The sequence below is a fragment of the Poecilia reticulata genome, linkage group LG13, assembly GCF_000633615.1.
Source record: "Poecilia reticulata strain Guanapo linkage group LG13, Guppy_female_1.0+MT, whole genome shotgun sequence".
NCBI classification, from domain to species: Eukaryota; Metazoa; Chordata; class Actinopteri; order Cyprinodontiformes; family Poeciliidae; genus Poecilia; species Poecilia reticulata.
The window spans coordinates 16,317,909-16,334,284 of NC_024343.1; the positions used below are offsets into that span (position 1 = coordinate 16,317,909).

The 16,376-nt window shown below is 38.6% G+C and overlaps 1 protein-coding gene across 2 annotated transcripts in view; it reads left to right on the forward strand.

Annotated features, from left to right (window-relative positions):
• The first annotated feature begins 576 nt into the window (after nt 1–576).
• The window catches only part of sik2b (salt-inducible kinase 2b), a 50,961-nt gene continuing 35,161 nt past the window's right edge, over nt 577–16,376 (forward strand). For both annotated transcript variants that reach the window (XM_008425691.2, XM_017308329.1), the window contains exons 1-3: nt 577–1,109; nt 6,772–6,888; nt 12,280–12,343. In XM_008425691.2, coding sequence (XP_008423913.1) covers nt 972–1,109; nt 6,772–6,888; nt 12,280–12,343 — 319 coding nt within the window. In that variant the 5' untranslated portion in view covers nt 577–971. The remainder of the gene's footprint in view (nt 1,110–6,771; nt 6,889–12,279; nt 12,344–16,376) is intronic.

A 16,376-nucleotide genomic window follows, 5' to 3' on the forward strand; every position in this document is an offset into this window, starting at 1 on the left:
ATATAGTCAGATCAATAGTATATTATAAGGAGCATTTATATCATTTATATTGACAGCTTTTTCTCTGTCACTGCAGCCGCTTTATACTGTACAATTAAGGTCTCTTGAGAGACCGTGTCAGTTGCATGCTTTTACCAAAAGATGTCGCTGTGATGTAGGTGAACAAAGTGTCTTCTTTGATCAAATACCTCCCTTTAATAAATGCTTTTATAAAAGCATTGTTTAAAATAAAGCATGCATGCTATATGATGCATCCGTGTAAACAAAAATGCTGCTTTGCACAAATGTGCTTGTTCATTTATTTCCCATTTAGTTTTGCTGAGTAATTGCTCTGAACAAGTAAAAGGAAGTGATGTCGAATCTTTTCCTAAAGCATTTTTAGCCGCAGTGCTAGCTAAGCACATGCAGGGCCGAACTTCAAAGTTACCTATGCGTGCAATCAAGAAGGGCAGGCGAGCAAACAGATTTCAGAATAGCAATTTTACCGGCTGACGTAAGAGGTGGGTCTGGTTGTCCTGACAACCAATTGGCACTGAAGTGTGGAGCCGCTCTGTGGCCCCGCCCACTGTACAAATACCCCCATGGCTTTGACGTCAATGTACGTCAACTCGAGAATATGATGCCTCTTAGCGAGTCAACTCGTGTGCTCTAGCTGATAGAGGCACCTCAACCTGAAATATTATCGCTCTATTGTACCCGGGGAACGTGGCGTGAAAGCCCTGTGGTTCAGCGAATGGCTCGCCGCGTATGAAGGAGAGTCAGCGCCACATTGGCGTTTTTTTTTTAAGCCGGTAGGGGCGACACAGAAATCAACTTTGTCTATTTTTAATGGACACGCTTCGGGCGGCGATAGAAGCGGCGGCGGCGGCGGGCGGTTTGTTTTCCTTTCGTCTTTATCTCTAGCTGCTCAAGCAAGTCTGTCTGAGTCCCCCGTCTCTACCTCTTTCACAAGCAGTCCCATTTAGAACAGCATGGTCATGGCCGACAGTGTCCAAAAACCGCTGCTCCGGGGTCCGGTCCGAGTGGGCTTCTACGACATCGAGCGCACTTTAGGAAAAGGCAATTTCGCTGTCGTGAAGCTGGCCAGACACCGCATAACCAAGACCGAGGTGAGTTCACGGGTGAACTTGTTAGCCTGGAAAGCTAACTTGGGCTGCTGTTCTGCTGAGTTATATAACTTTTATGCACTAGTTGACACCCCAGCAACCATTGCAGCGCTAATCCAGACCCGGGTCATGCAGCTGCCCGTGGACACATGATTTACAGTGCTGGTGCATTTGAACCATGCAGGTAGAGGAGCAGAGACTGTCTGCACGTTCATCCCCCCCTCAGGAATATCAGTGCCAGGAAGAGGTCTGACCACCACTGCTGCTGGGAAATCCAAACTGTAAACATGCACACACTCTTCTCTTCTTGGCATCATACACCTGCTCTCGTTTTGGTATAATGACCCCACTCAAAGCCACAGTGGGGCAACATAAAGAGTCTAGCATGTGTAAACTTCCAATTTGCTCTGTATCAAGGGGGATGCAGCGTAGGTTGGTGGTCCCATTATGTAATCTAACTAATGATGTGATTTAGCTATTTCTTGTCCCAGCAGTGCAGTGAGCTTTGTGTGGATCCTCTGCTTATGTCTTTCTAATTGGAAAGCGTAGAGTTTTGCAGGCTTGCTTGCAGACAGCAACTCCCTGACACTGGCTTCGGGGTCTTCATAGTTTGGAAAGGGTTTGGCTCTGCAAACACTCCAATCTGCAGAGCGGTGCAGCGTACAGTGCCCTTCAGAAATATTCATAACACTTAAACCTTCTACACTTTTTTTTTTGCTACAAGCACAACAATTTTCTGTGCTCACCAGAGAAGATGCATGATTGCAAACTTATTTTACAAATTTAAAAAAAAATTGATATACAATTTTACTCCGCCCTCGTTCAATTTTGACTTTGTGGAACCACTTTTTGCTGCAAACGGTCCTTTGGGGTGTGTCTCTACCAGCTTTGCACATCTAAGCTGAAATTATTACTCCATTTGCTTTGCAAAATAAATTCAGCTCATTCAAGTTTTATCAAGAGCATCTTTGAACATCACTTATTACTGCAGATGCTCAATTTGATTTAAACTTTGACTGGGCCATTCTAACACATGTATATGCTTTAATTTAAAACATTCCACTGTTCCACTATGTTTAGGGTCTCAGCCTGCTGGAAGTTGAACCTCTGTTCTGTCTTGGGTCTAGTTTTTTCTTGCGTCCCTGTCTTAAGTCTTATTAATTTTTTTTCTGATCGGGGCCCCCTGCCTTCTACATGCTTGGTATAATTTTATTTGTTAGTCTAAATTATTATTATTTTTTGACTGAGGTTTGCTAGACAAGCTTCAAAACTTGATTGTTTTTTTTTTTAACCCTTTGGGAATTTACCTGGTTGTTTATCATGAACAATTTCTTACAATAATGCAAATTTTGATGAGTTGTTTTTACAATAAATTTCAATTAAAGGTGCTCAAAAACTTGACAGTTAAATTTTTGTTTTTACTATTTTCTCCATGTTGGCATAAATAAAGTTGCTATTATAATTAAATGCATTTACTGTGATACATTTCCCATTTATGTAACTGAAGTGTCTTGAAGAAGCCTATTTCAAACAGTATGTTTTTTATGATTAGTATTTGTGTTTATGGGGCTATTTAAGTACTGCACAGTCACACTCACAGTTACCTAAAAAGAAGTTGTAAATAGTTGTTTTTTATACAGTCACCTTTTTCAATATTATAATGGTACATTAACATATGGTGATAATATTTTAAATCCATATTACCCACCCCTTTCACACTCAATGTTGTTGTACCAAATAAAATGCATTGACGTTTATAGTTGTAATGTGATAAAATGCACACCAATTTGAGTTCTTTTGCGACAGACTGAATGCACATCGGAAACTTTTGAGATTGGTCTGAGCTAATTTGCAACTTTCTGCCTGCTCATTCCCTATCTGCAGAAAAAGCCTTACCCAAGCAGTACCATGGAGTGCCATGACTCTCTGTTGTAATGATAGAGACAGGGACTTTACTGTAAACAGTGCCCAGAGTGCGTGGAGAGCCTCTGCTGTGAGACGAGTGGGCGTGATTAGACCATATTCCAGGAGATTTGTAAAAACATTTATCTTTGATCTGCGCAGCTTGTTTGTTGGTGAACGTGAGCGATTATAGTGTACAAGAAAATAAAAGATTTGCGTCACCCAGTTTAGATCCTTCAAAGGTTTAATGGATAACAGGGCAAGGATATGTCCTGTGTGAGGCTTTTTGTGGTAATCTGGTTATTAAGGCCTGTGAAGTGGCTCAGCGTTAGTCTAGCCAGGTTAGCTAGCTACATCATTATAATACTGACAGTGGTTGTTTACAGGCCATCCATTTGGTAGAGGAGATCACTTAGTGCTGGCTGGCATATAGAACGGCTGCAGATGTTTAGCTCAGACAAAGACGGCCAGAAAGGCTGGCAATAAACTTTTATGCATCATTATCTGACGTGAGACGATGCCAGGAGCCATCGGTCTGCCTGGTTCTGGGTTGTACAGTAAACCACAGTTTAACAGTACATGAAACAGCAGATCTGGCATGTTTGTGCACACATGTTTACACGTCCCTAGGTAGGTGCAACTCCTGTGTGTGTAACCTACTTTTTTATCTGACCTATTTGTCTCATTTTGGTGTATATGTTTTCTGCTTGTGGGTGTCTTACTCACTCCAACGTGGCCCTGTCTATCAACATTAATTCGAAAAAAAGCTTTGGCAGATATCTGACACTTTCTCTGCCATCTCACTGAAAACAATTTACCCCCAAAAATAATTTGCTCAAACATACCTTCATTTTTATTTTGTTTTACCTTGAACTTGTAATTGGCTTATTCCTGCCTGTGCTTTTTACTTGAATGATTAAAATTAATTGTTGAACAGTTTGTTATAATACATTGGAAGTTAAACCTGTAGCTGTAGCACTCCACCTGCTTAACTCGGAGCATTGATTGGGAGCACTTCCCACACGTAGACAGGAGTCCATATGCATGACAAGCTGGACCTGGAAACCTCAGGCTCTGTAGACGAAGCAGGCTGAGATCTTTTTGCTGAGTGAGATGAGTTGCTGCATGTATTTTACCTCCGTATAGGAGCTGGTGTCTTCTTTTATGCTGCCGTGTGTTAGGAGCTGCAGCCACACAGATAAAAAGCTGGTGCTTGGCAGGTGTTCAAACTCATTAAAATCCGTGATGGAGTGAACTAGGCGCTATCGTGGACGACGGTGGACAAGTGGCAGGAGGCTCTTTTTGTGACGCTGTCGTTCAGCAGGTCTTTTTCCCCTATGAATCATGGTATCAAGCTTTTAAAAATTTATAGATTAAATTAAACTTTCTGACAGTTTGCTCCGATGGTTTGAAGTTCATTTAAAGAGTTTTCTCCAGCTTTAATGGCTCGCTGCTCTTTACCCACTGGTTGATGCCTCCTGCCTGTCAGCGGGTTGAAAGAAAACTTTTGCTCCCTCTTTTTTTTTCACTTATGAGGAAAATTATTTCAGCTGTTCAACTTAAACTCTTAAGTGTAGATTCTTGTGCAATGTCACTTTTTCACCAAATGTATTGGACAAATGCTTGGACAGAAATATGTGGACTATAGGAGGCCGTAGTGGAATGACGAACATGATTAGAACTTGGTCCTTCAGCGTTGCCGTTGCTGTTGGTATTTTCCCTGAACAGTTTTTCTTGTGTCTTTTCATCAGTTTTGCGGAAATATCCGGTTTTAATGTGCAACTGTTGTTCCCTGTTTTTCTCCAATTATTGGTGGCTACCTTTACTTCTGACTGGTCTGTGTGTGGATATAATCTTGTTGAGAATTTGTTTTCCCTTTTCCTGTCCTCCTTGTTCAGTGAGATTATGTTGATCCTTCCTAGCCTGGCAGCAAATTTTGGCTTTATTTCCAGGAAGAAAATGAGCAAAGTTCAGAAAAAAGCCACTAGAACACCCGAACTTTATTTCAGGTTAGTTGGATTCACTATAATTTAAATTTTTACCAAAGACTGAAAAAGATTGAAGAAATCATGACTTTAGAGGTCTTCATATTTAAGCTATCGGGGATAGTGTAACTTTCCCTCCTTTCCTCAAATATCATTTGGTTTTCAGTTAAATTGTCTAATTGTTTCACCACACCTTCAAAAGCCATTATATGTGATAAAATAACAAATAACCAATAAATAAATGTCACTTTGGAAACAGTAAGAATAAAGTAAGAACATCATGTTAGATCAGAATTTCTTGGATACCACAAACTGTTATCCTTTTTTCCTTTAACACTTTTTACCATCCACCACAATCATCTTTTTCTTCATGTTTACACTTCTACATTTAACTGTCATTTATTAACTCTATTTTATTAAATTTTGCAATTATATCTTGTATTGAATGCATGCTCTTTAATTTAATGAGCCACTTTATATTTAAATCCCCCCCCTGGAGCTAAATAAACTATTTATCCCATCTATCTCTGTTTTAGAGGTCTCAGTTTGAAGCTGGAGTGCTGTTACGAGATTTAGATTTCTTTATGGGATTTAATGCCACGATGCATGTCTGCTTGTGTTGTGGCAAGGGACTCGATAATGGAGTGTTAAACCTATTAAACTCTCCCTCGACTCCTCCTAGTTGGCTACAAACTTGCCAAAAGAAGTTTAAAACTGCTGGTGAAACTACAACAACAGGCTAGAAGGAAATAGAACTCCATGTTTGTGCTTACATGACCACTACGTAAAAAAAATTAAAATAAAAAATGGAGTGCTACTATTTTCTGTTGTGGTTCAAGGTAAAGACATAAATGCATCTCAGTTGATCTGTTGCTTGCTTCAGGTATAGACTAGCGCACTGCAGTTATCCTGCACATTCCTTTGTAATGTGAAGAGACGAACGAGTGAAGCTGCTGGTAATCTTTGCATGAAGATGGAGGATAAAACGAGCGGCTCTCTGATAAGCAGGCAGGAGACAATCTTCTGGCAGTTTTTCAGATTGCTGTGCAGTATTGTACAATTTGATAAATCTTTTAAACACTGGGCTTTATTGCTGACCGTTCTAAAAAACAATACAGAATTTTCTGCTTTTAATTTTTTTAACTTTCAACCCCTGCCTTTCTTTTTTTTAATTTTATTTAAAAAGGTAAAAAACTTTCACTGCTCATTAAAACTTCCCAGCTGACTTTGATCTCAGTTGTTTAGCTTCACCTAACAGTGGTGTGATGGCAGAGACCCAGAGTTTCCTGTTGTTTACCTCACCTCCTTGGCTCACAAATGCTTGGAGCACTTCAGGTCACTCTGATGAATTTGTGTTTATGAGAGAGTTTGGAGGAAAGATGTTATTATTGCCTCGTTACCTATCCTCGCTCTGTTATTGAAAGCTTGGGATGTTTACATTTGGAGCATGCACTTTGTGTGCGTGTAAGATGCAAGACTGAACTGTACTTTCATATTTGATTATATCTTGGCATTAAAGTATGATTTTTAAATGTTTTTCTTTTTCAATACAATAGCAAATTGACATATAAGGGAAAAACAGCAAAGTTTGAGCACTTTGCTAGTGTTTTTTTCTACTTGCTAGATATCAAATTGCTGGCTACAGTAGAGCTTGTGGGGATGCGTTTGTTTTACGGTCCATCATATCTGATGGGGTCTAAATGAGATCCTTTCAATTGTGCATCTAAAATCTGACTTCTTAGTTCCAGTTTTGATGCTCATGTTTGATCTCACCGCAGGTGGCCATTAAAATCATTGACAAGACCCAACTGGATGCTGTCAACCTGGAGAAGATCTACAGGGAAGTTCAGATCATGAAAATGCTGGACCACCCCCACATCATCAAGCTATACCAGGTTAGTGTCTGCACCAAGACCTGAAGTCTACAGAGGGATCGTTTTCTATCATCTTTATTAGGCGTTATTGTCTCACACCATAATGTATGCATTATGCATTTTTTTAAATGTTACTTTTAGGATATTTGTTTAATTGTTTATTGTTTTCCGTATTTCTACTCCTGCTCATATTAATTTATAAAGCTTTGCAGAAGTTTACAGACCAAACCATTACTGTCTTTTTTTTAGTTCAGAAGAAAGTTTGTTTGTTAAGGTGGTTGATGCATTTACAGAAAAAAAAGGTGAGAGTTTTTGGTTTTGTTGCATTTGATAAAAAGCCATATTTGACCTGCAAACGAGCTGTTCTGAAAAGGTTGGTCGGATATGATCACCTCTTCAAAACTGTGGACTTTAATGCCTTTTGATGCAATAAAGATAAATACAATATAAACTAGATGTATGTACTGTCAATCTGTGGCGGCAACAAGTCTCTTCTGGTGTTATTTTAGCCATCTGAAGTAGAAATGTTTGGCCATTACTGATCTGCACAAGTCTTTAAGGTTGTCATCATTGCTTTATGTCTAATCCTGGTTTTGCAGGAATATTTTAGGACAGGCTAAATTGCCTCTAAATTACTTGTATTTTTGTGGATGTTATGCAAGTCAAATTGAACACAAATAGCCAGATATTGTTTGAATTATTTTTAGCCTCGACACGTAGCCACCCTCCCCTCAGGTAAGGACTATTGTTCTGTCATATCTTTTGTAATTACGCTCGTATTTTGCCATGTGCTATCTTCAAGGGAGTGGCATGATTATCTCAAATTAAGAAGATGAAAAGCAAGACTTTGGTCCACAAGATATATCTAGATGACTTGACTTGCGATGGCTCATTAGCAAATACCTAACACCCCCTGAGAGGAGATAAAGGCTCTTCTTTGTCTCTGGGTATCACAAGGTCTCTACTGAAGTCCTCCTTTGAATAGATTGTAAAGTTTTATATTTGAGTTTAGAAGATGGGGGGGATCTCAGTTGTGACCAAATAAAGTTTTATTGTTCTATAAAGCAACATCTCCAGATTAGTAGCAAAAGAAAGCAATAAATCCAAAACTGGGCCGAATATGTTTTGACATAAAAGAATTATTGTGGAAAAAGACATAAAAGGATGAGTAAATGGGTGTAATAAGCCAACACTCCTAGTTCTAAGACAAGTTTCTCCAAATCAGGCTTTTAATGAGAGAGATTAAACATTTTTGATATTCCTATGTTTGAAAGAACACTGCTGAAATGTATTTAATTAGGAACATCTTATTTGGACAAGGCAGAAGTTGACTTTTAAAAAAGACTTTACATGTTCTGTAAATATGAACTCTTATCAGATCATAACCTAATGGCAGAAAGTCTGGAGATCTCTAACGCTACCGTGGACGAATGTCCACGTGCGTCTCAAGTCTGATTGTTCGTGCGTCTCAAGTCTGATTGCTCGTGTGATCTAAGCAAAGTCAAAGTCTACCTCTGTGCAACCCGCTTGTCTCTGCCCGTCAGAGCTCAGGGGTCACAGAGTAATATTTAACGTTTGTTACAGACTCAGTATGACGCGTGTTTTAGTTACGGGTGGGAGGGAATACAGAGTAAAGAAGTCAGCTTTGAGAAGCAGAATCTACCACTGCTTCTTGTTGATCTTCTCTTTTTTTGGGTACTTAAGCAGCCCGGGGTGTTGAAGCGCATGACCAATCCAGGTCATGTTCTAATACATAAGCAAACAGATGCTGCCCAGCAGAACCTGCCACTGCTGGATAGTTACAGAATATAGTTAATGACTGACTGACTCTCAGGGCTGTTTGCGTCTTGCTGGAGAGTGAGCAAAGGCAAAACACGCATGTCATTAGTTGGTCGAGATAATATGAATTAAATCTTCTGAAATGTCACATTTTGGCTTTATTCATTCCTCAGGGATCCACCCTTTTATTTACTGGGACTTCTGAAATGAGTATCATTTGGTAGGACTATGTAAACTATGAAGTTAGACATGGGAGCAGGGCCATTTCTGGCTGAGAGTTGTCACTACAAGTAGGCTGGAAGGAATTTCTCACATTTGGTTTAATATGAATACTGTTGTTACCTTCCCAGTATTTTTGGATACAGCGTGGAACCTGAAAAAAAAAGGCCAAGTGGGATATTTTTATTGTATTTATTTTTATTTTTTAAAGAAAAACAAAAAACCCATTTTGAACAGTGGAATTAGTGAATTTGTCTTTTTAACTGTATGACTTGGGGTCCAATATTTTGTCCAATATATTTCCACAAAATTCTCGCAGTACTCTGGTAAAATTGTGGCCTGTTCCTCCTGACAGAGTGGAGTAAGGTTTGTAAGCAGCCTTGCTTGCACATGTCTTTTCAGCACTACCCACTAATTTTCATTGAGATTCAGATTAGGGCTTTATGATAATCACCCCAAATAATTGACTTTGTTGTCCTTAAGCCACATCAACTATAGTTTTATCAGACCAAAGGACAGGCCTCCAAAATGTCTTTTACCCTGTATTTCTTCTGAAGTTGTGGTCTTGCCTTACAGGCAATGTCGGTACTGAACTGTGGATTATGAAAGCATTTTCACAATACCTTTTTCTTTTTGTGTGGGGATGATGTAGGCATTTTGCACCAGACACATTTAATCCCTGGGACACGGTGCTCCTAAACAGTATCATGGCCTGGACGTTCCTCGGTCGTCTGAAAATTGTGAATGACCCTGACTGGTGGAGGTCCACAATGTGGGTTTAAGGTGTTGCATTAAAACACACAGAAATATTTTTTTGCAATTGAAACTGACCTAAAGCTGGAAAGATGGTTTTTTTATGACACATCTCTATTTTTTCGTTTCAACCTTAAAACCTTGTGCGCTTTTTTTTTTTTTTTTTTTTAGATGTAAACTGTTGTGGGTAAACATGTTAACATTGTGACAATTTGAAGGTGGAAAATAATTAATTTAAAAGCCATTAGGTAATTAGCAGTGCAGTTTTTAGTTTGGCATCTTTTCATAATAATTGAGAGAATAAATTTTTCATAACAGTTTCAAAAGTTGTTAAGTTTCCATTACAGACTTGATTGTACACTTTTCTTGTATGTTCTGTGAGGTGGAGAAGACGTATTTACTCACCACTGTCACTCCATTGTCTGGTGTTTGTCACAAAATAGTTCCCTGCAATAACCCCCCACTTTCCCCAGAACACATTGCATAAATGGCCGGGTCCTGCTCTTTTCTTTTAGAGAATGTAAATAAAAGTTCATTATCATCTCACAACCGTGTGACAATGCTCTAGCTTTGTATTGTGTTATTTTAGTGTGTATCGTTATTCTATTTTTTTGGTTTACCAGGCCCCATCCGTCCAATCAGCTCAGCTCAATTAGTTTGTCCCCGTCCCGTCTCAAAAACCCGGGCTGACCCCAGTGCCCCGAGGAAAGCCTATCTAATGAAGACTCACAAAAGACACAAATTAACTGTGGACCCCTCTCTTTTTTTCATGTGTTAATGGCCTCTGCTTTGACCTCGTTCGGCCATTATTTTCTGTCTTTCATTCTCTTCTCGCTTGTCCTCGGACTCTCCTGGGCGTTCCACGTTGCGCTTTCCAGGTCCATGGGTTTGGCGACTAAGTACGACTATAAGAGATCCGGGAGTCTACGTACTTTTCCCCAAAATCAAACCCAGTGTTAAACCCATTACATGGACTGCTTTAATAAAAAAGTACACCATTTATTTAAATATTTGCTGTGTGAACAGATAGAGTATAGGCTTATAAAGCACTCGATTAACCACAGGATGTACTGCTACTCTAGCTTGTGACAGTGTAATTAGGGGAAGTCAAAAATTAATGTTAATGTGGTCCAAAAATAGTTTAACTCCAAGTTTCCCCTTTCACATTACAGTTATTTCCTTTGCTACGGACCAAAATATTTCTAACACACAAAGCTTATTAAATGTCCTGTTTTTGTTGCTTCTCGTCTTATTGGAGGTTTTCATGGAAAAGGCGTTTTGTTTTTGTTTTAAACGCATAGACCAAGCTATCAAATGTTTGTATCAAACATTTTTGGACTTCTGCTTTTATCGGCTTTTACAGTCAAAGACAGCAGTTATGTGTCAATGTGTCCTCACTTTGAGGCAAACTAATGGGTGTTGCCTTTGACAAATTAACAAACCACAAAAAACTAGTTGACTGACATTTGACCTACACATGCATTTAAATAAATTAAGAAACTGAATTTTTAGTAATTTTAAATAATTTAGTAAATTTAGAAATTAAGTGGGTAACACAACAAAAGCAAAATTACTTATGGTAAATGATTGAGAGATATCTGAAATCAAAAGAAAACGACAGGACTTGCATTCAGTTTGGGATTTGAAGTCATATCCAGGTTAGAAAAATGAGAGAATGGAGAAAATATATATCCATCCATTGTTTTTCACCATTTATCAATTCTATCTTTACATTCATTCCATCATCCGTTCATCAATCTATTCCTCCATCCATTATTAATCTGTCCCTACATTTACCCGTCTTCCAACCATTTCTCTTTCACCATCTGTCTGTCGTCTTCCTCTTAATATATTTTATCCGTAGTTTAAATATAAACAGTCTGACATCTTTATCTTCCACGCATAATAAAGTTCTCTTTTACTGTTTAGTTTTGGTAACAATCCTGGAGCTTTGACACGATTCCACCCTGGCAGTGGAAAACTGTACAGCATGTTCCAGTTCAGTCGCTGTGCTGGCTCTCGCTTTGTCTAACCAGTGAAGCTTAAATAACCAATCAGTTGTTTGTCACAGGGGGGGCTAAACAAGTTTACTGAACAACCCCACCGTTTTTTTTTGTTGTTTTTTTTTAATTTCCCAAATCTGTGAATCGGTCAGCGCAACAGATGGAAAAATGATCTCAAACAAAGTGCGTGGGATTTCTAGCGTGAATGTCTGGCTCGCAGTGTCTGATTCATCCCACCATCTCCATCTGATTCTCCGCTTGCCGATTTAATTCTATTCATCTCCTGAGTGTTTCTGCTTCTAAATCAGTCCTCCTCCTACACAACCCAGCACCATGTCAGGACTGAAAGGTTTTAAGTACCATTCAGACACACTCGGCAACACCAACCGTCCACCTCCGTTCTCTTACATGATTGCCATATTTAGAGCCTGTTTCCATTCATGTATTTTGTTTGTTTGGGATTTTATTTTGTGAATGCCACTGGAGTTTAGCAACATAGTGAGCCCTTGGGTTTATTTTGCTTCACTTTTGGATCTTTTGACTCTCAAGTGTCTATTCTTGTAGGTTTTCAGATGAAATTGCACATGAAAATGTTTTTTATGTGTGTTCACTCACTTTTTTTTCTTCTCCCCATTCCTTCATTATCTCCTTCCCTCAGGTGATGGAGACAAAGAACATGCTGTACTTGGTCACAGAGTATGCCAAGAATGGTGAAATCTTCGGTGAGTCTTTGTTTTGTTTTTTGTTTCTGTTTACTATCAATTTAAACTATCGATATCCTTCACATTCTTCCGCTAAGTTTAATAGAAAACTGCTCTCCTGCGTCAGCGAGGCTTCTGACAAACATGGAAGTGTCAAAGTCTCATTGAACTTGCGTTGGTTTCGCAGTTTTCAAAATCTCAAAGGTCATATGATTGATGGAAATCAGAGAACAATGCCCTCACGTAGCTTTCCTCTTCACCTGCTTGGTGCTGAAGTTGTTCTTCTATAAATTACATCACCAAATGCCTATTAAGGCCACAGAGGGGCAACCTCAAAGAAATAAAGGTTAATTAATTACTATAAGTGCTGCGCCTTCACTGTCACCTGACAAGTTTATTGTTGGGTGTCGAGATATCACTTTCTACTATCTCCCTTGCAATTCCTCCTCCAGAGTAAAATTTCACTTAACTCGCATTTGAATAATGTCAAGTCCTTGTCGGGACTGAATTCACAGGAGTATTTGTCATGTGTTTGCACAGACAAGGCTGTTGGTTTTAGCTTATCTCTGTTTGCACTATTCAAGCAATTTTGTGTCAAGTAACAGGAAATAAACATGTGACCGGTTGTGACAGAATGTATTGATGAAACCCCTTAACTAATTGTTTAACGTATTACAGCTTTCTCTGCATTCAGTGAGGACTGCTTAAAATTTAATTACATTTAACATCTTTTCACATTAATGTAATTTGGGCCTATACAAATAACTGATTTGATTTTACTGATGTATTAATATTTATCTTAAAGTTCAATATATGGGGCTCTAAATTAAACATTATCCATTTATCCAATATGAAGTCTTAGTTTGACCAACTTACTTTTGTCTAATGCAGGATAAGTAATATATTTTCTTTATCTTGATTAGATCAATGATGTTTATGTAACTCAATGTATTTTAATCAGTTGGATAATTAATTTGCCTTGGGCAATTCATTATTTACATCCCAAAATCAAAGTTTTTTTAATCACTTATGTGTAATACTGTATTGAGCCACGTGACTCTGAATGACAATGCACTTTGAGGTGATGAACTTCTCAATTATTCTAGGTTACTTTGCATTATACATAAAATGTTTAGACATTTTGTGTTAAATGTTTAGTTACATATTCTTAAATATATAAGAGGTGTGCCGATCGATCGGCCACCAATTATAATCTGCCGATTTCCGTGAAAAAGTTTATGATCGCTGATCGCCGATCACGGTTTCTTATTGCCGATCACACAAACCGATCACCTGCATCTCATTTTGCAGCCTGGCTGTGCAGCTGGTCTCCTCTTTCCTTCACACTGCGCAAACGCGCAGCAACAAATCCTAAGCGATGTGGAACTATAACGCACTGAGTGACTGGGGAAGTTTGCGTGTTGCAGCGGAAAATTGAAAGACGTGGGGTGAAGCACGTAAAAATGCATCAGCATGACGAATCTAATATGGCATAAAAACAATGCCATACTTGAGGAGTTTGACTACATCGAGGCTCACTGCAGTAAAAAAGACATATGGAGGATCAGATAGCAGGTAAAGCAGCGCATAGCTACAAACACTCACCCGGATTAGCATGACGGTCAGAAAGCTAAACAACCCGCAAAATTATTTAAGTCTTTGAGCTGCGATGTAAGACGCTGGTTCTGCTCTCGCTGTTGAACCGCCGCTACGCGCTACAGGTAGTAATATTTCAGATGGAGCGCCGCTTCTGCTCCACCTGGTAGTGACTCTCACACCGAACCTCTGCTTAAAGCTGCAGCAACCAACTTAAAAAAATAAATTTTACATACGTATTAAAACTTTCACTGTCCTAACATGAGACAGATAATCTCTGAAAAAATAATCGATCTCCTCCCTGTTCTGCATAATTACTCCGCTCAGTCAGAAACAGCCAATCAGAACTAGCAGTAATCAGCTAGCCGCTATGCTATCAGAAAGTTTTCATTCWKTAACTCTGGATTGTTTATTGTAATGGATCCTGTATTTGCCTTTGAATGTTAAGTTTCCATCCATCCATCCATCCACCCACCCACCCAAAGTTTTATACTTGAATTTTCTTTGGCAATGTTGAGAGGTTTTATTTTGACTCTTTGCATTATTTAGCCTTTTCAGAGCTTTCATATGTTATCAGTCTGTTAAAGATGGTATTATCGATAGCAGTACAATTTGCAGAATGCCTGTTTTTTTTTCTTGAAAAAAGTTATTAAAAACAAATTTTTGTCTAAATTAAGGTGAATTCATGGTTCCTTTTTCCACATAATGTAACCGGTAGTGCTTTTGATTAGAAAAATAATAATTATGTGATCGGTATCGGCAGGAAAAATCCTGATCGGCACATCTCTCATATATATATATATATATATATATATATATAGTGACGTGCAGTGAGGTTCATTGCTAGTGAGGCACTTACTTATGACTTAAGACACCATCCATGTTATTGGACCTACGGGAATTTCGTGCAGGCATTCATCGCTGCGGGGCAAAAAGACTAATCTTTTACATGTCATCCATAGCTGCGTTAACTCAGTGAAACTTAAAAATGTAGGTATTAATTTCGTGCTATGATCCACAGCAAAGTGATCTGTATTTGCCAAGCTACGCAGACTCGTTGCCATAGCAACTGACAACAATGCCACTTCATGTTTTTGGATTTACCAAAAAACATTCAAGAATTTTGCACACCGAACAGAACATTTAGTTTGTTGTTGTACGTTTTAGGCTTAATGTTTTATTAATAAATAATTGCTGTGGTAGATTAGCTACCGCTTCTACTTTACTGAATTATTTAAACATTAACTGTAGCCCTCAAAACGCACATTCATTAAAAAAACTAAACAAAAACATCTTATTGCCGTCTTACCTTTACGTATCAATGAAATCCATGCACCCCTAATTCTGCACAAAAATATCCGTTCATCCAAAGCCAAGTTTATCCTCTGCATGTCTTTTCTACTCCGTTTGAGAATCATCAAACTGTCTTGAAGTAAACCTTACAGCTCCGGTGTTAGTCTTCCTTTAGTTATTGTCTCCTGCTTCAATTGAAAATCCACTTTAGAAAACTGTTTAAGTGTAGAAATGTAGTCTTTCATGTTGACGTCAGAAGAGAGAAGAAAACAAATATATCGCTGTCCTTTACTTATTTACTGTGTGGCTAGCTCCATGGTTAGCTCACTGTGTCTTAACTCTGCAGTTGTGCAGTCAAAATATCTGGGAACATGAGCGCCCCCAGCGGTGAGGCAAGAGAACTGCCTGCCTCACCTCGAGCCTGTTCTCTGCCATTTCTGATCGCTCCTCCGCACACAAAACACGTTACACACACAGTTAGTGACAAAAAACACTGTACATTATATACATAAGCAAAATTATGGAAAATCAGTCCATATATAAAATATTAGGCATTTTATTGCTGGCGCACAGACAGGACGAACATGCAGCCAGTGCAGTTAGCGAGAGGTTGAGTAATCCCAGGTGAGACTCGGCTCGCTGCTGCCTCACCGGCTTCGCTTCTGAGCATTTGAATGGGAAAATGCGAAAATTCAGCGATTTTGAAGAAAAACTAATCAGAATTGGTTAAGCCAAGTAAAAAATAGATACTTTATAGTACATGAAAATAGCAATATAAATGATTTTCAGTGGTGGAGAAAGTACTCAAAAAATGTACTTAAGTAAAAGTACAAATACACAGACAAAAATGTACTTGAGTAAAAGTCAAAGTACCACATTAACATTTTACTTAAGTAAAAGTAAAAAAGTCCTGGCTTTTAAAAATACTTAAGTATTAAAAGTAAAAGTACTTGCTGAATGCATTACCTWATCGCTAATATCATTAAGTGAACCGATCATATTTAATTTTAATACATTAGAAATGTGCCATTTTTAATGAACAATGCAACAGATAAAGCATGTTTTTATTGCGTTTATTCTGTAACATAGACTTAGATATGTGATTCTATGCATCATAATTTCAGGGATGGAAACATCTGGTCTCCTGTCCTAACATAACATGAAC